Genomic DNA, 22,827 nt, shown 5'->3' with positions numbered 1-22,827 from the left:
TGCTCTTTTTTCTGGGTAGTTGTTTGGCGCCCTTGGAATAGTTCACTTGCTTCAGACTGCAAGGAGGGACTCTGTCTTCTTAGTACCCTCCAACTGCACCCTTTTCCTGCGCCCCCTCAAGTTTTCTGCTGGTAAAGGCGAACTGCTGCTTCTATATTTTGCAGCAGTCGCTTATAGCAGATTCCTGGTGGCCGTTTTTCTGGTGGAACAAGTGCCCCCCACCCCCTTTTTTTGCTGAGGAGGGGACTTGGTACATTCCAGTATTGCGGCCCCCGGCGTTTCGATTACCGGCGCTCTTTTTTTAGTTTTTGGCAGTGCCGATATATCGGTCCTGGATCAGCGTGGCAGCAGCTATAAGCCCTTTGTCAGAACTAAGTGTTTTAAAAGAGTAAAAGAAAATCAACTTCCGATGTCAGTGAGAGCCGTCGGCTCCTGTCTGAATAAGTGTGCTCTGTATCGGTAACAGAGCACACTGCTTCAAAAAATAAAGTTAACTAAGTAGAAAAAAAAAAATTCTTCCTGTCATTAAAGTAAGCCCATCTTCCTTGGGCACTTAACTAAGACTGAAAAGGCTACAGGGAGTTGCAGAGGGAAGGGGTTTGTCAGCTTTGATACATTAACAAAGTTGACCTGTTAAGTGATATAAATTTCAGAATCATACAAGCGCAAATTATGAAAAATAATGCAGCCCTTCCTTCTCATTATAGTGACACCTCCTACAACCCAAATATCTACCCGAAAAAAACAGAGAAGGAAAAATAAGCGCTCACTCACACAATGGCATAGAAATCTGCATATATGACGTAATACAATTTAAAAAAAAATAGTATTTTCTCTCTCAATTTCACACTGGGAGAATGACATAAATGGATCTTGTAAATATATTAGTCATTTATGTCTTGATGTTACTCACAGGACCGTAGTTTTGCCTATTAACTCTCACTTTGTAGGATAAATTCTCCCACCAGCAGCAGCAAACAAAAATAATTCAGAACAGGCATCCACTTTCTTACTGAAATGTCTATGGTTATGACTGGTGCTGTAGCTTTCCACCTTCAAATTCTTTATTCCAGGGGGTAAATGTATCAAGCTGAGAATTTTCTGGCGGGATTGAAAAGCCGATCAGATTCTAGCTATTATTTATTCTGTACATTCTACAAAATGATAGCTAGAATCTAATTGGTTGCTATATAGGCCACATCTCCACTTTTCAAACCCGCCGGAAAACTCTGTTTGATACACTTATCCGCAGGTGTTTAATGGAATATGCAGATAAATGGAGATATAAAGCATCTAAAATGCAAAACGGCACCCGTCCTAGCTGCTAAAACTGAACATAAGGATTGTTCTGTGATATTCATGGAATGTCATTTGTCTTCCCCATCAACGTTTCAACTCATATGAGTCTTTCTCAAGGTAGTATAGTATAAAGAGGGAAGTTAAAGTATATAAAGGTATCTACAACCAATCACGTTTAACAAAGTAATTATCCTTTAAAAACATAAATAACATCCTCAATTTTTTTTGAAAATATTAAAAATTCACATAAAATCTACGATGTCATATTACCTTTACAACATTCATAGTATCCATTGAATATTTATTGGAAAAAGATGAGTTTCGGCACCGTTTAAACTAAAAATAAAATACCTTCCAACAGGATTTTTTTTTTACTCCTTAATTTATTTCTACTTTGAGGGAAGATGTAACTTCCAACGGGTTGGCACAGCTATCGGCACCAGATTCGCCCCCAGCTATGCCAATTTGTTCCTGGCGTACTGGGAGGACCAGCAGATCTGGAATGATCATGGTTTTGGGGCGAGTCTGGTGTCCTGGATAAGATACATAGATGATCTTTTTATTTGGTGGCAGACCGCCCCAGTTTAGATGATTTTTGTGTGTATCTTAACTCCAATGAGATTAATGTTGAGTTTTCCTATGAAATTAGTCGTGAACATATTAATTTTTGGGATCTAACTATCTTTATCTCTAATGGTGAGATGTGTACAAAGACATATAAGAAACTGACAGATTCCAATTCATATATTATGCCCACAAGTGAACATCACCATAAATGGATATCTAATGTACATACAAGCCAGTTTTGGAGGCTTAAACAGAATTGCAATAAGTCCAAAATTTTATCTGAACAAACTCTGCAAACAATTTTTTTCCAAGGGTTTTAAAAAGAGCACTCTAGAAGAATCTTTGAATAAAGTTTCCCAGATAGATATAGACTCTCTTGGTATTCTAGCACGAACCGGAAGGAAAATCTGTGGAGAAACATTGTTCCCCTTAGTTTGCACCTGTATAATTCTGAAATTAGTATTATTTTATGTAGTAAAAATTTAAGTTATTCCTTGAATATTTTGTTTTATGAAATCTGAGGTTTCTAGTTAGCACAGACCAATGGTAGCAAAGGCGTTAAAGCTATTGCCTTTCATTATTTTAGTGACATTATTAATAAATAATAATTTTGTGTATATGGCAAGTATCAGAATATTACAATTTTATTTTACAAGGGTTTTTATTTTTTGCTGAGTTCTGTCTTGCTGATTGAGTTGGAAGTCCAGGAGTTACACATGGAGCAGATTTTATTGCAGTAAAATATACATCAAACCTTAGGGTATATTTGGGATTCTGTTCTTTCTTGTTGAGAGTTGAATTTCTAATACACAATATATTACATTGATTACAACACATGACTTAAAACATTGTTCTTACCACAGTGCAGAATGCTCTACTAATGTCATTGATCTCATTTAATCAGTCTATTCACAGAAGATTATCACAATATTTGCCTTACTCGAAATATTCTAGCAACTCTGTTATGTCCTGGTACCATTTGGTTTTAAAAGTTAATTTTGCACTAGTATTTATGTATTAAGACTGCCACTGTATATCTTGAGTATTCTGCTGGTTAATTTATTTTCAGTCATTTATATTATCAAATACCGGTGCTACCAACCAGTAATATGAGCATCATATGAGAGAAAAAGAGGGACAGAACTGGCATCAATTTGTGCACTACAGTCTTGTATGATTAATTTCTGATTCGTGTAAACCCCTGTCATGAATATAACGGAACACATTATAAGATTATCTTGTTTATTAAAACAGTGAAATATTAAAAACATAAGTTGTGAAATGTTATTTAAAATGCTGTGCAAGTTTCCCTCTGTTCATTTGATAGCAATTCCACTGCTTTGGCTATAAATTTGATGTGAGGAGTCAATTGGGATGTCCTCTGGAGAGCAGTCTGCAGTCTTCCATCTGTGTCAAAGAAATCCCTTGGTGTTGGAACTCATTTAAATTCGTTTATGTTAGTATATAGCAATTGTCTATATCTCCCTTGATTTAAAGCAGGGATTTAACCCTGTAATGGTTGATATTGGAGTGAATTGCTATCTACCTATTGCATAATGCTAAATCTCGGAATCGGCCAAGTTGCTAATTCAGCAATGTATTAAGTAAGCCGTCAGTGGAATCTAATATATTATAGTAAATAGTTGTATTGAGGTGGAAAATATGCACAGCCAAATGTTGACTCGCGTTTCGCTGAAGTCTGCTTTCTCTAGGCCAGTCCTAAGCACTTTGTGTCTTTGTTCTGTTTATCTGATACACATATTGTATATTCAAAGAAGTGAATTACTTTTCTAGAAACTATCCATTCTATTCACCATCTATGCTCTAATTATTTTCTAGAAACAGGAGTTGTGCATATGTGACCAATTTTGTGAAATAGTACTTTGGTACTTTAACCGAGCGAAAAACATTTTTAGATAAATATAACCTGAAATGAAAATATAGTGCACAACTTATTTTGACATTTTAGGTTTGCTGCATTCTCTATCTAGCTTTTATGTTTTATGTGTATATATCAACTGGGCTAGCTCTACATTGTCTCATTGGTGCAGGCTGCAGTCATTACAGAAGTTACTAATACATTGTCTATCCAATCTTTGCCTCGTTTCATCTGGCTTATCTTCCCGTGCTGTGCTTCACTTGACCCCTCTTCCCGTGCTGTGCTTCACTTGACCCCTCTTTCCGTGCTGTGCTTCACTTGACCCCTCTTCCCGTGCTGTGCTGCATTATCAGCACTAATTGTGCTTGGACTGAGCAGCAAATTTAAATTTTCTTTCCCCCTTCACATATGCACTAAAAGTTTATAGAATGATACATTTAGCAAAAGTGATATAACTTGGTGCAAAGCCATTTATAAAAACAGTCAGCGCAGTGTTTTTTGATGCAGGGCAATTATACCCTTTAATTTCCATCTTTGTTACCAAAGATTTTATGTGCAAGCCTTTTTTAGTCTTTTAATAATAAGTACAGATCATTAATGTGTGTGTTGACTACACAAAGAAATTATCCCCAAGCCCCATCAGCAAGTAAAAAAGCAAAGAATAATGTAACTATGGGACCACTTAAACAACAATTTAGAGTGTATTATTGTTGGCATTACATGACAGTGACATAGTTCACTGCAGGTAATGGTAATTAGTGTACATGAAAACTAAAGTGTCTTTCCATAGATTCTTTCATTAGAGAGAGGCACTCCTACGCTCTCTCCTGTTTATTTATCATGTATAACAATTAAGGTTGATTAGAATGTTTTCAAGCTTCCCTTTTCTACGCTGCTTTTAAAAAATTAGTTCTTCATTGTGTTTATGTACAGTTTGTTACTAATAATAAAACATGTACTTTCATGTGAATGCAGCACAGGTAATTTGTTATGTCAGGGTCTGTATTATGTTCCTAGGCTTTTCTTTCCAGAACAGTGCGCCATGAGTTGCCTGTTTTATTTATTCTCACAGAATCACTCTCTTTGAAGATGGCTGCTGTTGAATAAAGATATCAGATTTTTTGTTAATATGAAAATATTACTTTGTGATAACATTAGTTGACACGTGATAAATGACATTTTAGCAATGTGAGATAAGGTTATTAAAAGAGTTTCATTGACTGTCCATATTTGAGGTGATCCATTTAAAAGGAAATGTTTTGGACCAATGCACTTAGCTATATTAGGGGGTGTTGTACGCTAACAATATGGGGTCCTCCACGAAGTCAAACTAGAAAACAAATCTATAGATGCTGTTTATCACATTATTATTATTATTATTATTATTTCTATGGAGCGCAATATTTGGTGTCTTGATGCTCAGTTTATGGGTTTCTGTGGTGATGTAGAGCTAAAGGCAGAGTCCGTATAATTGTTGTAGGGGGAAGCTGTAATTTAAGCGAGTCCTGAGAAGAGAGATAGCTACGAGGGAATTAATAAAATATATAGCTTAAACTGTGTCAGTAGTAGTCTGTGCAATGTAGGGAGGGATCCGAACGCGTTTCATGTAAGAGAACCCACTGAGGAAGCCACAAACAGTTGTCGAAATGCATTTTGATCATTCTCTGCAGCTGTTCTGTGCAGCCAATCCATTCATCAACTTTGCTGTGCAAGAAATTGGGTTTGTTTTTTGTTTTTTTTACAGAGATGTAATAAATTGTGAATAAATAATACATATTGTTTTATTCTTAGGAGCAGATTCAATTAGCAGCATTGTTCCTCAGAACATTGCGGCTGCACACTTTTACCGTTACTATGGTAGAAATATTCGCTCATTGATCCTTGCACATCTATAGGGCGTGAGGAAAAACGAAATGATATTTCTGTAAAAATATTCACCGTGAAGTGTCTCCGGGATGGTCGCGAGACACTTCGCGCCCGATTGAATTCCCCCCTTAAAGTATTAAGATAAATAATTATACCCAATAGAGCTGGGTTCTTATCACTTGGTTTCCTTAAAAAAATTCTTTACATTGCTGCCTAGAGTTTTTTCTCTTATGTTTTCATTGACTATAGAGCAGACCTTAATTGACTCTTGCAAGTGGTGATGCACCAAAATTCAAGAGAATTAGGAGCATATTCAGTTAGGATCAAGGTTCTATAGTGCAAGTTTAGCCCTATATTAAATAGCCGTGAGCTGGGATTACTGAAGCTTATTTCTAGACAATGTGGTAATTTTTCTGAAACAATCATGTATCTAGAACATTGATGACTTGGGAGTACCAAGGTATATGTGTTAATTTATTTGGTGGGGTCAGTCTCAACTGTGGTGCATCCTTCTAATTTTCAGTGATGGGAAATAACCTGTTTTAGTGGCTTTGGAGTCTTGTCTGTTCTTAGTAGAGTGTTTTCTGGTGTGTTGTTTAAATGCCAGTCACTGTTTCTTAGGTTTACCTTGTTTTTGTCCTTATTTTTGTGATTTTGTGTTTATAAAGGAATTACAGTAATTCCAACATATTTTTTTTGTAGCCCTCTCGGGAAAGGTTTTCCAGTCTCCATGTAATCAGATTGTAGTAGAGATCACAGCTAGGATCCTATTGTTATAAACAAATGGTCAGGTTTTACCTATTCGCCCATGTGTGTCCTTGTGAAAACACGTTCATCAGATTTGTGGCTTTTAATTCTGTTTGTGTGAAAAAGGTGTGGTCTCTAAATTTATTGCTTAAAAGCTTAGTAAATTCGTTCATCAATGCAATCAATTATGAACACATTAATGAGCCCTTAATTTTAGGTTAGGCTTTTCAGTTGCAGATATTTTTGGAGGTAGGTGTGCTGAAGGTCCTGCTAGGTCAATATGATCTTTTTAGTCTTTGCAAGGTACAGCAACTGAATTTACTCCAGTAGCATCAAAGCTAGAAAAAATATATTTAAAAAAAGAAAAGAAAACGTGCTAGCAGATGGCAGCTGGCAGGCGGAAATTGTTATAATTTGTGTCATGATGTACTGAGACGCGTGCTGAGCACAATGTAGCACATGCATTGCCTGTGTGACGGGAATCCACTGACCTTCCAGACTCCGTACAAGCTTTATAGCTGGCACTCAACAAACACACTTGAAAATAATTATGGGCCATGTGTTCAGCAGACACGAGCTAGGTTTGTTCATGCACTGAAAAATTGCAGCTTTTTTTGTGCCATTGCTTTTTCCTAGTTTCTGCTACACTCAGAAAAATTGAGTGTATATGACTACTGTGATATGTAATCAAATATAAAAGTCAAGGTCATTGTTTGATCTCGGATAGGTACATTTACTGCTAGATATGATTATAATATGACATGTTGCTGCTGGATGTTTTGACAGATTTACAAATAAATTGCAGTAGCTGTTGGCAAAGGACTGTTATCATGAGATATCTAAAATATGAGGTCATTTTTAGACTTACACTTTCAGAAGGGAATTCTGCAATTATGCAAATACTTTAATGTATTTGCAAACTTGATTTCCATAGTCAAAATACTCTGCTGTCTGGGATGTTTGAACCTGCCTGTTGTGGTTTGGGGCCTGTGAGTGGATTCTGTAAGCATTCATTTCAATTGACCCTTCCAGCAGTGGGTGGAGTCTGATGCCAATACCCAACTTATACCCCTTTCTCGTCAAAATGCTGGGTCAGACACTGGATAATGAACATTGTTTCAACCATTCATACTGCACTTTGGTCCCAGGTATTTCCCGGGTCACCGCCTTTTACACTGGACCCATGTCTGCCCTGCATTTTCAAGTTGAGCCATTCCAATCAGCAGCTTTTAACGGAACTCTGGTTAAATATCTCGGGAACACTTTTCAGACAACAGCGTATCCGGCTCCAACCCAGGAATAACCCTGGTCGCGACCATGGTTGTCGCCCTGGGTCTTCCCGACCCTGATCGCGATCAAGGTTGTGGACCCAGGTCTCCCCATTCACACACACACCACATGGGTTTTTCCCGGCTCAATGTCTCTGTGTGAAAGGAATATTAGTGATAAAGTTAGGATGAGTGGGTTGGAAACAGTGTATTTAAAACTTAAATATTCAGTCTGCTAAATTGTCTTTAATTTTGTTGTGCCCTAGTGAGAGAATGCCTATTAATGTACTTCTTGGTACTCTTCTTTCTGGTCAGAATTTCATAAATAACTTTCAAGTTGCCAAAGAGAAGGTGAGTGCAGCTACAGCACAAGCAGCTCAACGTGCAGCCACCAGCGTAAAGGGCCTGGCAGAGAAGAGTTTTCGATTGTTGATGGACATTCACCTAAAAGCTCCAGTCATAGTCATCCCCCAGTCTTCAATATCCAACAATGCCATAGTAGCAGATCTGGGGTTGCTGAAAATACACAATAACTTTACTCTGGTGCCTTCCAGTGGTGAACCATTTCCTCCTGTCATAGACTGCATGACAATAAATCTGACTCAGTTCAAGTTATCACGGTAAGTGGTCTCCTCAGGAAACCTATTTTTTAAATATTTAGTCACATTGTATGTATCCATATTTTTTTTTCTCTTTTTTTTTTTATCAAATATAAATTTTAAGATATAAATAGAAACATTTCTGCAAATAGAAAATGATATAACTTTTGCCAGGGTTAATAAGTCTACTGACAAGAATAAAATTCACTGTAGTGCTATTGTCGTTTGTCGTGCGTCGGGAAGTAACGCTTCTCCCCTGAGGAGGCCTGGGCTAGGCCCAAATGCATGACAAGAACCTTTTTAACACCTTAAGTAGCTTGATTTGACTAGAATGCATGAGTATCATGCACAGGTTAACTTGTGTGTGTGTATATATGAATGTGTGTGTATATATATATATATATATATATATATATATATATATATATATATATATAGTAATGTAATATAATTTGTGTGTTTTTATTATCTTTCTTTACATTTTTCCATAGGACTGTTTTGCACACCACATCTGCAGAGTCAGACATAGAAATACTTCATCCTATTAACCTTTGTTTGTCAGTAAATCGGAATCTTGCAGCAACCTGGTACCATCAGATTCCTGGCTTGGAAGTAAAAGGACATCTGAATTCCATGGATGTGAGTGTATGCAGGGGTCAGATAATTATTTTAATTGTTGGTAGCAGTTGGCCTTATCTGAAAGCGGTAATTCAGAGCACAACATGCTCTTGGACAAAAATATCCCCACAAGTCAAAAACTGCATATGTGGGAAAAAAAAGGAATTAAAAGTGCAGCATCATGTTGATGATAAATACTTAGATGTGTTTGTGTTGTGTAATGACTGCTTTTCAATATATTGTGTGCCAGATTAATCTCACACTGTTATTATGTGTTGTTTTGTGACTTCCTTTGGTATATTTTACTTCTGTTTTGTACTTTTATGTAGCATTTTACATTTTTCCTTAAGATGCGGTCATATGATATACTTTTTCCATATGGTATAACTGTTAACTTGCAAGATGGAATATGCCAAATAGTTTGAGAACTCATACTTTACTATGAGTACAGTAGATGTTTTGGATGTTTTATCCAAATTGCAGATCTCATGCTTGTCGTCTTCCTAACTGAAAGCGCTTATACTCCTAGACATATATACTTGTTTCTTGTTCTAACTTTTTTCGACCTTTAACATATTGTGATGTTAGCAAACAAAGTTAGCAGTATGGTTCTCTGGAGGTCAGTCAATGATTACAGTGTATATGACCTTTGTTATTTCTTTAGGTCTGGTTGAGCCAAGAGGATTTGAGTGTTCTGTTCAATGTCTTAGTGGAAAATCTTGGTGAAGATAAAGACGACACCATAGAAGTGCAAAACCCTGGTCAGATTGGTATGTATGGTAAATAAAATGTAATACTACAGAGTAACTTACACAAAAAATATATGTAGATTAAGTTTGATGGATTACATTCAATAATATATACGGCTGCAATCTTACTGTTTTATCGAGAAGGTTCATTTATTCACCGGTGGAAGGTAAGGTCGCAGTTGCTAAAGTGAAAATACATGGTCAACATAGTCCGATATGTTCAAAGTATGAGTTAGTATTATGAACAGATCCAATGTCCCTTTTTTGTTTTGTGTCACTGGGTTACTCTGCCTTCCAATGGTCAGAGTACTACAATTTATTCACTGGGATAGGGTCATAAATTATATTATTGCCAACATCAATTTCAGATACACAGAGTCATACATTGCCAATGGTCAATGTGGATTTTAGGATAAGAACTAGTCAATTTAGCACAGACATGTACTAACCAAATGCAATGCTGAATGTGAATGTAGAATAGTGAGTGGCAATAGAGCAGAGGTGTCCAAACGTCCTCAAGGGTTACCAACAGTCCATGTTTTCAGGATTTCTTTACTTATGCACAAGTGAGTTAATCTATTTGTCTGGGTCAGTAATTATCACACCTGTTTTTACAGACAGAAAACCTGTTAGTAGCCCTTGAGGACTGAGTTTGGGCACCTCTGCAATAGAGAATGTTTAACATCCCAAGGGTAGTGTTGAATCTGGACAAAAGACTTAGTAAATAAATATTGGTACAGCTTAAGTATATTTAATGTCTATGTTAGTATAGCCTTGGTATTGATAGTTTTTGAGTAAATACCAAATTCTATAGGAGAGCAATTCTCATTGTCCTAAGACCTCTTTGAAGACTGGAACAGTGTCGGACTGGGGCATGAAGGGCCCACCGGGGGACTGCAATGCTAGGGGCCCACCAGTGGGGGTGTGGCCGGCCATCATAGAGGCGGGACCAGACACTAGAGGGGGAGTGGTCAGCTCACGAAGGACAGCTAGTACCATAGTGTAGTATATAAAGAATGCAGTGTGTATATAGAGTACACAGTCTTGACCTGCCCCTTAGATTGGGTAGAACAGTCACCAAAAATTGGGATTGTTCCAGTAAATCAGGCTTGGCTAACCTGTGGCACTCAAGGTGTTGTGAAACTACAAGCCCCCCCCTTTGATCCAGAACGTGGCTGCTGGCTGGATGACAGGATACGTATGTTCAGCAGCCATACATTAATTCCTGGTTTAAGTTAAATATTCTACGAGTATTCCCTTTATTATTCCGCTCACGCTCAGACAGTTTGTGTGTAACACACTTACTGACAAGAAGTCTGATGTGCGTAGGGGGAACTGTTCCCTGTGGTCAAACCTTATCTGGAAATATCTGACAAGAATCCATGGACCTGGTCTCCCAGCAGGCACACGCTCCTTTGTCTAACACGCTGGCAGGATCTGGGCACACGTACTGCGTGTAACACTGGTGATATCAGGATGGTGATTGGGGAACTCTCCACACCAGGTCAGCAGTGAGAATGATTACAAAGGTTTATAACAAGCAGACGAGATGCACTCTGTACACACAGCAGCAGGGACGCCGGGGAGGGCAGCAGGGATACCGAACATGTGAGCTGCATGGGCTCCGCCCACTTCTAGAAGGGGGTGTGGCCGTAAGGCAGAGGGGCCTACCGGTGATTTTTCCCGGTAGTCCTGTGGGCCAGTCCGACACTGGACTGGAAGCCTTGTCGTTAGAAATGCCTATGTATGTTATATTGCAAAAATTAATATCTATGGGAATGACGAAACAGTGATAATAGTAAAACAAGCAGCGATACGGTTACATCTCCCCACTACGAAGCAATTACACGCAACCGCATTAGCGGTGACATGCTATTGCAATCTCTCTGCACACAGGGAAAACAATTTATAAGCAATTGAAATTGGTTGATTTGGCCGATTTTATTTTAATTTTTCTGTAATACAAAACAGTGGGTTCAAATACCTTCATAATACTGTTTTGTGTTTCGCTTGTTAGCAGTGCTATATATGATCCCCATTTGGAATAAAATTGCATTACCCCGTTTTCAATGTCTGGGAATGTTGCCTTTTAGTCAAAGAAAATGATTTCTAACAACTCTGGCTTCACTTCACTCAAAAAGAGAGGTGAGGGAGATGTACATTAACATAAAATGTCATTCCTTACAACTGTTAATATAACCGGCAAGGTTGGCTTAATATGTTGAGAAGGCAATATTTTTTTCCAGATTCATTGGGGTGTCAGGATTAGGTCCTTCAATAATGTAATCTTAAATTTTTTTTCAAACATTCTAACACCTTATTCCAAAATAGAGAACTTCCTGCAGTACCAGAGATTGATAAAAAAAAAAAAATTGCCCATTTCTTTTTTACATTTTTGGACATGTATCTTGTTCGTTATATACAAAATACTTCCTCTGAGCTTGCAATATATATGAGCAATATTAAGCGTTATTAAGCAATATATATGCACACTATTAAGCGTTATTATATGTGCCTCCTGCAACTTTCCCAAGGTTAGATGCTTCAGTATCTTTCCATGATAATTCAGCAAAATTTTCGATCTCTCAGTAGTAGGTATATTTGTTTCCATTTCTGAAAAGTAGCTGCCAGAACTTTCCATTACCTGTCTGTAACTGATCTTTATATAGAAATGTTATTTTAAATTTGTTGGCACTGGGCAATTTGTTTTATTTTGTGTCAGTATCTAAGGAATATTTATTTGTCATTTGCTGTAAGTAATATATTGAGTCCCCTGATGGGTGCTTTTAAACAACCTAAACTTTCTGATCAAACCATGTTTAGTTTTGTTTTCATCATCTCTTGTTACAGGTCACGTACAATTTAAGCAGAAGGTTTTACAAACCACTATGACAACAGAGAAAGAGGTTTGTGAAATCTCATCAGGACCTGAAGCAGTAAAATCATCAAGTGAACTGAGTCTTCTGCTTAATTTTGAAATTAAAGAGGTAGCTTGTCAATAACAATCTTCATTTACTACAGTTCTGATAAACGTTTGCCTATGTGTATATTTAAATGAACCATTTCATAAGGCTATGCATTTTCACCGGTGTTGTGGGTGTCCCTTTATATAGGTTGTGGTCCAGTTGATGAGGCAGGTGAGAGGAAGTGCTCCCCCTCTGCATGTTGTTCAGGTGTCCCATCTCGGAGCAGAGACAAGAGTCGGGAGCCATGAGATGACTGCAACTTTGTATCTCCGAAAGATTAGCATGACATGCAATGAGTTCCCAGGTGAGAATATAACGCTAGTGTTAACTAGTTTTTGGAGGATGATGGCCATTTTTGGTTTACATTGCTACTTATTTTTCATTAAAGAAATTTCACAGTTTGTATACAGATTTTTTTTTTTTTTTTTAAATAATGTGTCAAATTTGATCCATTTGGTTTGATTTATGGAGTCATATGTTGTCTCTTCTGTATTCACACAGGTCCCACTGGAGGATCTCTGCTTCTTATCAATTCTTCTGATGACACCAATGAACATCTTCTAAAAATGAAATATACAAAGGTTTTATAATGTTTTTTTCTGTTATCCCAGTGATGCAACATTTTGTTGTACTATTCTCATTATAAAAGAAAAAAAAACTTTTAAGGAGTGCTTGTTTTAGCCTTCCCTTATAATGTTTATTACAGGGAACAGTAATAAAATATAGATATTCTCCTTTGGCAATAGGGGGACACAGAGAACAAGTAATCTCCACTCTCTAGGGCAGGGCACTGGAAGGAGAGCTTATGCCTCCACTCCCTATAATTGCCCTATCTCTCCTGCTTCTGGCTAGATTTCCCCCATGGTCATTCATAGCTGAGGGGCACAGGTCTATGTGTGCATAACTTTTATTTACTTTTTATGTTTAATGATGTATTTTTCTATTTCTTGGCGGATCAGCTCATAGACAGAGGGAAATCTGAAGCTGTGTCTTGGAACATGTCTGTAGTATACTTTGTGCCTGCTCCATATGCACACTCCCACCATAGAACTCCCTCACATCACCTGTGTCCGTGGCTGGGTTTGAGGAGGGGTATTTATGGCCATATAACCCCTCTGTAACTTAAGGGTTCATCCCTTGTCCTGGTCACTTCACTGACTGGAAGTGGGGTAGCTGAATGTTGAGCAACCTCAATTTCAACCCTGAAAGTGTAAAGTTGCCTTTGTCGTTACCATTCAGACACCAGAGGGTTCAGGGGTTCTTATCCAAACTTTTTGTGGTGTCCAAGACTGATGGGTTATTCCAGCTTGTGTTGGATCCTAAAGCCTTCAACAAGTTCCTCTCACAAGGGTCTGCTTTTCTTACAGTGCCCTGCCTCCTAGATGGTAGAGCTGATCCATCATATGTACCCTCCTAAAAGCATTGGTAAAAAGGATTTAATAAGTACAAAAAAATCTTTTAAAGTTTACAACAAATACCTTGCTTTAATGTGACTCACCAGTAGAAGGGTGGGAAAGACCATGAATATTAACATTAAGATAAGAACAAATTAAAGGCCTTCTAGTTTCTTTTTTAACTTTTGAAAGTATTACCTGTGTTAATTATTTCAGGCAGACCGCAATGGGCCGGATTTTAAAACCATTCACAACAATACAGTGCAGACTTTGAGTGTAAGTATGTATGAATGAATAATTTAAAAAAAAAAATTCCTGTCTGACAACTTATAAAACTACAGCTGAATTAAATTAATTAATTTTAAACAATTTGCAGCTGTGTATTTTAACACAATTTTAATTACCGTGCAAAAAGTTTACAATTAACACTTTTCATTTTAATCCATAGAACATTAATTTGGGATGCTAGTTCTATTAATTGTATTTGTTTTCATTAAAATGTTACATTACTTTAAAAATATAAATGGCATAAAGTTATAGGTTTATGAATTTCGGGATCATTTCCCTATATTCTTATACAATATTATCATTAATAGTCACTAGTTCTTAGCTTTTAGACTGTTTTTATATTTAATCAATTATTTATTGTGCATTGTTTCTGTTTGTCAGGTTTTCATGTCATCACTAGACTTGGTTCTTCACACTCAAGCATTGCTATCGTTGATGAATTTCCTGTCTTCTGCTATCCCATCTGGTGAGGCCAATGTGGCTGAGAGAGCAAAGGAATCTAAATCTATTGTTGAAGGAGAGAAAAGCGTAGACACTAAGCCAGGCACGGGTAAGTCTTGTAGTGACTCAGCACAGCATTGGAAGGAAGGCTGGGTACAAAACCAGCCACCAGTAGGCATGGTGCTAAACCAGGGATCTGATGTACTTGGAGATACTGGGATTGCACCCAATAAAACAATGTCAAATATGGGTAAATGCTTTGATTAGGTGTAAAAATATTACTAAAAATGCAGAAAACAATCAATGCAGTGTTTTTTAATAAGTTTTTCAACTACCAGATAATTGTACAGTAACAGTGACGTGTATTGTATAAAAGCAAATGAATCTTGAAACTGCTTTTACCAATTATTTGAAAGCATCTACACAATATAGAGCACAATAGCATCATGTTGTTTGTTTTTCTTTAAATTGACGTCTGTAGATTGCCCAGTACCACCCACCAATTCATCAAGTCAGATCCAAGCTATCACAGATTTTGGGTAGTGCACTATGATCTAATGTTCCCCTAAAGCAGTGCAAACTTTACAGCCCTGCTCTAAATGCTTATCACTAGATTAAAAAGTGTTTGGTGTGTGGGGTTTTAATACTCATTGAGTTTTTGCATTCTCTCTCAGCTTCATTGTTTTTAGACTGCTGCAGCAGAAACGCTAATACCAAAGTTCTGAAAAGCAATATGTATTTTATTTCAGTTGTTTCTGGCTTGATGGAGGAAGATATTTTTGACTTGAAACTCTCGGCCAAGTTAAATGCCTTTAATATTTTTGTTTGTGACCAAATGTGTAACATTGCAGATATTAAGATCCAAGGTAAGTCCATAACAGCAGTGTTGCAAAGACCAATATAGCTCTGTGGGATTTGTTGGGATGGGGTTCTCTAATTGTACTGTACATTCTGATCAGTGCAGTTTTCAGTCCAAGGCTATAATGTGTCCTTAATATTTTGAGTCACAAGATACTTATTTCAGGTCTTATTCACATTACATGGCAGAGTGACCTGGTAAACATCAACACCTATTTTTACTGAAAATAGAATCCGGCAAGTCTGTTGTTAGAGTACATATAATTGAAAATCAGAACTCACTTAGTCTACTTATTTCCTTTTCTTTACAATGCAGTTTGACAATTACATTGGATGATCTACTTTACCAGTGAACACTGCAAGTTTGGGCTGTATGTAACACGAATGTGAAGGATGGGTGATGGAGAAAAAGGACATTGCAAATCTTTTTAGCATATGATTATATCTCTTAATTTTGGTGGTTGGAGGGTACCATTTGACTGTGTAATAAGATATGGGGGGGTTATTCTAGGATGCATGAGTTTGGCATATATTTGTTTAGGGCCTTTTTATATATGGTGACTTAAGGCAGCACATAAATACATATGGGCTTGACACAAGTCATTATTCACCTCTTTACCTGCCAACAGGTATGGACGCCTCACTTGGTGTGCAGGCCAAAAAGAAAGACCTGTTTGCCCGTCTACGAGATATTGTTGTCATCAATGTGGATCCTAAAACCATTCACCAAAAGGTAAAACAATGCCTCCAATACATAAATAACTTGATGACCACAATTGTTAGGTATCATTTTATACAGGTCAACGTTCTTCTAAAAATCCATCTCAGTTTTTATAATGACAAAGTTATAGACAAGTGTTGTTGCATTTGTAGTGGATAAAAAATAAAAAGAACAAATCTGAAAAGTTTTTGTTTTTTAATTTTGCCTAGCAAATTAAAGTTGTGCTGCAGGTGGGTCACTATCTGTCATCTTACTGATTAGAACATCTTGAGACCCATTGTTTGGAGAAAAAGAAAAAGAACAAAAAACATACCAACATATTTACAATCTGTATTTTTTTTTTCATCTAATCATTGTTCTTATCCAAGACACTGGGCCTGATTCATCAAGGCACGTATTCTGAGCGCAATCCGCATTTAGTATTATCCACACGTACTCCCAAATTCGTTAAGCACAGATCTCAAAATACGAGTGGCTTTTGAATTTGGGGACAGGCCTACTACACAAGATGCTACATTATACGTTCAATTCCTATATGGATTATAAAGAATGTACAGGAAATAAAAACACCAATGTCACCTGTTAAACTGTGTTATCATCAATGCCTTTATTTTTAAAAATAAATATTCCCACTGAAATACACTTATTAGGCTTTTGTTAATGTCTACTTAACGTAAAATACATTTTTACAGTTGCTCGTGATTGTAAACACATGTTATAGAATGCATACGAGACCCATCACTACTGATCAGGACTTGGAATAGCTCTTTAGCTGGAGCAAGAGATACGGTAGAAAAACAAGGAACTTTACGATGCCCAGAGCTTGATTCAGAAGTGACTACGTGCACTTGAGTTTGGCACACCCCTGACTGTACATTGACTAATACAAAATGCTCCTTACCTACCCCATTCACTCCCAGAAATCATAGTCCGTAGTAAATGTGCTTTGTGTTCGACGCAGCAGACAGGGCTGAGTTCACTGCCATATCTCCCGGTTCTGGGCAGGTGCAGAGTGATTTTGCGTATGATGTGCTCAAAATCATTAGATACGTACCTTGATGAGTCAGGCCATATAACTCTAAGCTTTTTCACATAAGTTTTATTCTGAATTTGGTGCAAAAGGACCTCATATCGATATAAAATGCCAATATTGTGTGTAATGTCATACCAATATGTGAAAGAAAGAAATCTTGATGTTTCAAACTCATCCAACCTAGATGTATTCATGGTATATATTCAGTATATGTGTGTGCACAAACAGTTCCTCACATCCAGGATATAAACTGGTGAAAGAAAAACAACAAATAGTGTAATCATCACCATCAGCTATTTATATAGCGCCACTAATTCCGCCACGCTCTACAGAGAACTCATTCAATATCAGTCAATGCACCATTGTAGCTTACAGTCTAAATTCCCTAACATACACATAGACAGAAAGAGAGATTAGGGTCAATTTTTGATAGCGGCCAATTAACCTACTAGTATGTTTTTGGAATTTGGGAGGAAAACGGAGCACCCGGAGGAAACCCAGTGTAATCAAAACCAAATACTTCAAAATTAAATGTATTGTGCTCACCTACTTAAGGTGACTAATCAGCTTTCTAGAACTCTGTGCAGAGAGTTTTCTTCTAAATGTATCAGTGATGGGCAGCATCTAAAGCCCTCCAACATTCCTGGGACCACGCAGATGGAGGGAGGGCGCTCTGCACTGCCTCCTTCCCTGTTATGCCTCATAACCTCTCAGCACTGTGCACAGGAGGTCATGTGATACAGAAGTTAGCTGCCACTGATCTGCCTTATTCTCTGGGGGAGCCACCTGTTGCCCACCCCTTAAATAGATAATCCACTGTGTAAGTGTGCTCAAAAAACCCCCCAAAAAAACAACTGGTAATATACAACTGATTTTTTTTCCCCAACATAATATATCTAAGTCCATGAGATAAAGTTACACTCCCCTAAACAGAATCTTAGTCAAGGCTTTTCTAATGAATTGTAGATGTAAAGGCGATTAAATGATTTATTCTACAAATGAATAAAAAACACACATTTGTTTAAGAAGAGGATACAGTCATATTTTGGTGATTAGAACTTAATTTAAAATATTACGAGTACCAATTTCAGCATTGACAGATAAAATACTCCAGTACCCCATGTTAATGCTTTTTCAGGAAACTAGTGTAGACGGATTTAGTCTCGTGCTCTGATTGGAGCGTATTAAAAACTGAAAAACATAACTTGCAGTATCATTCATAAATCATCTTACATCTAAAATCATTATATTTGCTGAAATTAGAAGTTAAAAACACTTGTATTTAAAGTCAAATGAAAGACAGATCTGTACTGTATAATTAAATAGCAGCAAATGGCAGATAGTATCTAATTGAAATAAATGTCTGTGCAATACATATATCAAAACTTAATTAACAAGTTTCAAAAAATATATATAAATCATTTTCGTTTGTGTAAGGAAAGAAATTTGTATTTCTATTGTCTGACTCATTACAGGCTGATTAGCCCATGCAGCGCTGATCAAGCAATTAAGAAGAATCTCTAAACATCAAGGAAGCACTGTTCTCATAACAGAATGAGTTCTAATTAAACTGTTCTCCATCAGTTCATGTTTATTGAAGGGGGTAAAACAAAATGCATCCTGTTTAGCAGTCTGCTTGTTAATTAAGTTGCGGTCCCATGTAATTCCAGGTTCAATACATTAAGGTTAAACAGACTGAAAGAAGGAAATCTACAATTATGAGATATGGGCCATTCGGAAGGAAATCAGCGGTGGCACTGTGTGATATTTAATAAATGATAAACTTTATAATTATAAACTTTAAAAACATATATGAGGAATCATTTATGGGTGGGTAAAAACACCCAACTGCTTATGAATAGAATCCAAGAATATAATTTTATTAAACACTATGGGTTTATAAACTCGTAGTGTATCTAAATATTTCACAGAGAGACCCAGTAAAATTACGAATGTGTGATGTGTCCTTTGTACCGTATACAGCATAAAACCTAACCATGTTAACAGGCTCTTAGGGTCATTTCGATGTAAATTCATGAAGCTGCATTGGGAGCCCCTATTTTTTTTATCAAGGCAGAGAAGGATATTGCACCTTAGTATTGATAGTGATTACCAATTAAATCTTTGTGGCATTGGTCTCCTGTCATCTTTAGGTTTTATGCTGGCCAATTACATATGCAGGGTCAAATTTCACAGATCTGTAATTGGTCTGAACAGCTATATTGCAAAGTAAAGAGAGCACTTTCTTGTTCCTGGTTATCCAGGGACTTCATCTTTGCCTATGGGTTCATCCTTTCTGCTCAATCAGATTGGATTTACTATAAAGATATAGAAAGACTAGACTGGTCATGGAGCAGGCTTTTTATAGCTCCTGGGTAGAGATTTCCTTAAAATGCGTTAGAACTTTGGCCATATCACAGAGAAATGGACTCAAATCTGTGTCATTATGAGACTAACCAGAGAGAGTTCATTGCCATCACCCAGTGTAATACAATGCCTCCTTTGAGGGACACAAAAGCAGTGGCTGGTCATGAATGACCGGGAGATAACGTGTGACATTGTGGGTGCTGCTGAGGATGGTGGTGAAAAATATATACAAGTAACATACTTACCTCCTACCTAGGGCTCTTCTAGCCACATAAGGCTTTGGTGGGCCTCTGAATATGGTGGCAAGGACAAATCCATAGTGCTTAAGATGTTAAGCGACAGATAAACTGCCAAGAAAAGGCAGTGATGAAAAAGAGATGTATAAATAAGTCAGAAAAAATGTGTGCCTTTCCTAAGCATGATGGGTTAGGGCTGATTAACTCGGTGACATGCCTAGGAGTGCATCATGTGGAAAAGGAGTTGCATACTAATTATGCCTTAAGGTGCAACATGCTAGTGTATGGGCCTATGCTGCTCGTGTCCTCCCTGTGATATATTTTTGTAACTTAATGTATGTGTCCATAGATTATAAGCTTGCAAGCAGGGCCCTCTTCTCTGTCTGTATGTATTACCCAGTATTGTTTTATTAATGTTTGTTCCCAATTGTGAAGCACTACGGAATTTGCTGGCACTATATAAATGATGATGATGATGTGTCTGCGCAATAGGAAGCAAATAGTCTCTTTAAGTTCATATGTCATGTTGTGTGCTCTTTGTGTATTGTAGACTTTTTTTCGTTTTCCTTTTTTTTTTTCACACAATTAAAATAATGATCCTTCTATGGACTTTATCTAGACTGTCTACATTTTGGGAGAAGAGGTGTTTAGCTTACAGATGACATTATACCCAGATGCCACAGAAGGGGCTGCTTACACAGATATGTCTGCAGTAGATGGCAAGATCATGCTCCGAGTCGGCTGTATCCACTTTGTGTATTTACATAAATTTCTCATGTCTCTCTTGGTGAGTACCCAGTTTATTCATCCAGTGTTTTGTGCTACTGATTTGCACTTAAAGTAAAATCACTGTAAAGCGGTTTTGATTCAGAAATTTCATCCTCAGACACTACAGCAAATGATATGCCTTTAATGCTTCTATAAAGTACATTTCTATGAGTGGGAACTAGAGTATATGGACTTAATTTAACTCTAGGTGAAATTAGTTTTTCATATATTAAAATAGTATAAAAGAGGATTTTTGTACGTACGATAAATGTTTTTGAGTGTCCATCAGATGAAATTAGAGAAATTATTTTATCGGAAGTATAAAAATCCTCTTTTCTCTTTCATCCAATCTGGGGGAAACTGCTACCATGGGGACGTTCTGAAGCAGCCCCCTTAAGGGAGAGAACGCTCTGATAGCCTGGCACACAAAACTGTGACCAAAACCATTGTCCTTAGGTTCACCTAGTCACTACTGTGCCTATGTCCACAAAACAGCCAGAGGACTACATAACTCCAAAGCAGAGCTGATCCGTTGAAGCACAATTACATGCAGCCCAATTACCCCGACAGAGTAGGCCGATTTAACGGACATAGGCCTGTCGGACAGAAGATCCTCCTGGCGATGGTCTTCTTAGTAGCCAGCCATCCCTGATTTCAGCATCGAACCACATGAGCAGAACCCGGTCCTCAGAATGTCGGATGGCCACGCCACATAATATGGAGCGCCCAAACCACATCTAAAGAAAACCATTTGCTAAATTAAGGGACTGTGTGCACAGCTCTGTCATTGCATAAAAGAGCCAAGAGGTCACAAGCCTGATATCCTGCACACCAAAGTCCTAGTCAAGAGGAACTCCACAATCACATGAGGAACCACACTTCAGCTGGTTACAAGGTTTTGATGAAGATGTTAGGGAAGCAAGGACCCAGTGCCGTAGACTACCCAGGTTATTCAGAAGTAGCCATAGAGGTGTGTGCAGAACCCTTAGAGAGACACATTGACACATCATAATCCACGGTACTGAACAGAGCAAGTGCGTGAGGGAGAGCTGACGCCATAACCTTCAGGGACTGAGCCGAGGCCTTTCCTGCAGGCCATCTATCTAAAGCGAGGAATGGGAAAAACGGTTATTTGACGTGATTAACCAGACGCGCGCACCCCCTGATTTAAGTACTCCACACCCTGTGGTACTGTGGTAGTAACTGGTGTCCTGGCCTGCTACAAAATATCCACTATTCTGGAGAAAAATGCCCTGGACCGTCCAAAGCTGGAGTCACTAGTATTCTTGGAAGGGCCTTATTCATAGACCCTCCAGAGATTTGAGTAACTAGTGGAGTGGGAGGAACGGGAGTGTCCCATTTGGGACTTGCACTGCATGGCCATGGCGTCCACCTCAGTCTGCAAAGATCCCTGGTCCTGCAGTAGAAACCGGTTCCTGGTGACCACTCTGAAACACCCTGAGATGTATATCGGGTAAATCCACTGCCAGCACAGGGTCTCTAGATCTGCGTGGAGAGAACCTATTCCCAGCAGGACTTCTGAGGCAGAAGGCCACTAAATGGACGAAGCCTGGAATTTAACGCTTCTCTGGCATTCCTGGTCCCACCCTGTCAATTGACATTTCATGGCCATGGCATTTTTGGACTGAAGGACTGGAACGCTTGAAAAATTGACAGAGCCCCCCGCTCTGTTAGTGACATGGTCTTATAGTCCACACCATATCTGTAGAAACCTGCTCAACGACCAGATAGCTGAAGTCTGATACTGAAACCCCCATGATGATGGACCACTGCTCTCCAGCCCCATAGGCTGGCATTATTAGTCACCATGTTCCATGTCCAATGGGGTCAAGGGATTGTCTGTCATCAGATGGTCCTGTCTCAAGCTCCCATTTAGATAGGATTGTGGTAATCGTAGCATTTGGGATACCAAGTGAAAAGGGGAGGCTGAACCTTTGCTTACTATATACCCCGGAATGAGCAGAATTGGAACCTCCCGTAAGGGAGTGTCACGAAGTAGGAGACCTTTTGCCCAAGAAGCCTCATGCTTACAAGCATTGGAATACAGTGGTGGTCGAAAATAAGCCTGCCCTGTCAGAATGCACCCTGGCTTCTAGCCAATGTCTGAGGGCCTTGGGTAAGATGCGATTTTAGCATGCAGCT

At 38.1% G+C, this 22,827-nt stretch overlaps 1 protein-coding gene across 2 annotated transcripts in view; it reads left to right on the top strand.

Moving 5' to 3' along the window:
* Positions 1–22,827, top strand: part of VPS13C (vacuolar protein sorting 13 homolog C) — a 218,151-nt gene that overhangs the window by 100,506 nt on the left and 94,818 nt on the right. For both annotated transcript variants that reach the window (XM_075208356.1, XM_075208355.1), the window contains 11 exons: positions 7,942–8,246; positions 8,717–8,864; positions 9,508–9,613; positions 12,443–12,579; positions 12,706–12,862; positions 13,060–13,139; positions 14,169–14,228; positions 14,622–14,790; positions 15,431–15,547; positions 16,169–16,272; positions 20,516–20,683. In XM_075208356.1, the coding sequence (XP_075064457.1) occupies positions 7,942–8,246; positions 8,717–8,864; positions 9,508–9,613; positions 12,443–12,579; positions 12,706–12,862; positions 13,060–13,139; positions 14,169–14,228; positions 14,622–14,790; positions 15,431–15,547; positions 16,169–16,272; positions 20,516–20,683 (1,551 nt within the window). The remainder of the gene's footprint in view (positions 1–7,941; positions 8,247–8,716; positions 8,865–9,507; positions 9,614–12,442; positions 12,580–12,705; positions 12,863–13,059; positions 13,140–14,168; positions 14,229–14,621; positions 14,791–15,430; positions 15,548–16,168; positions 16,273–20,515; positions 20,684–22,827) is intronic.

This window comes from Mixophyes fleayi, chromosome 4 (genome assembly GCF_038048845.1).
Source record: "Mixophyes fleayi isolate aMixFle1 chromosome 4, aMixFle1.hap1, whole genome shotgun sequence".
NCBI classification, from domain to species: domain Eukaryota; kingdom Metazoa; phylum Chordata; class Amphibia; order Anura; family Limnodynastidae; genus Mixophyes; species Mixophyes fleayi.
The sequence above is the reverse complement of the archived record's forward strand: the minus strand, read 5'-3'. Positions and strand labels throughout refer to the sequence as shown.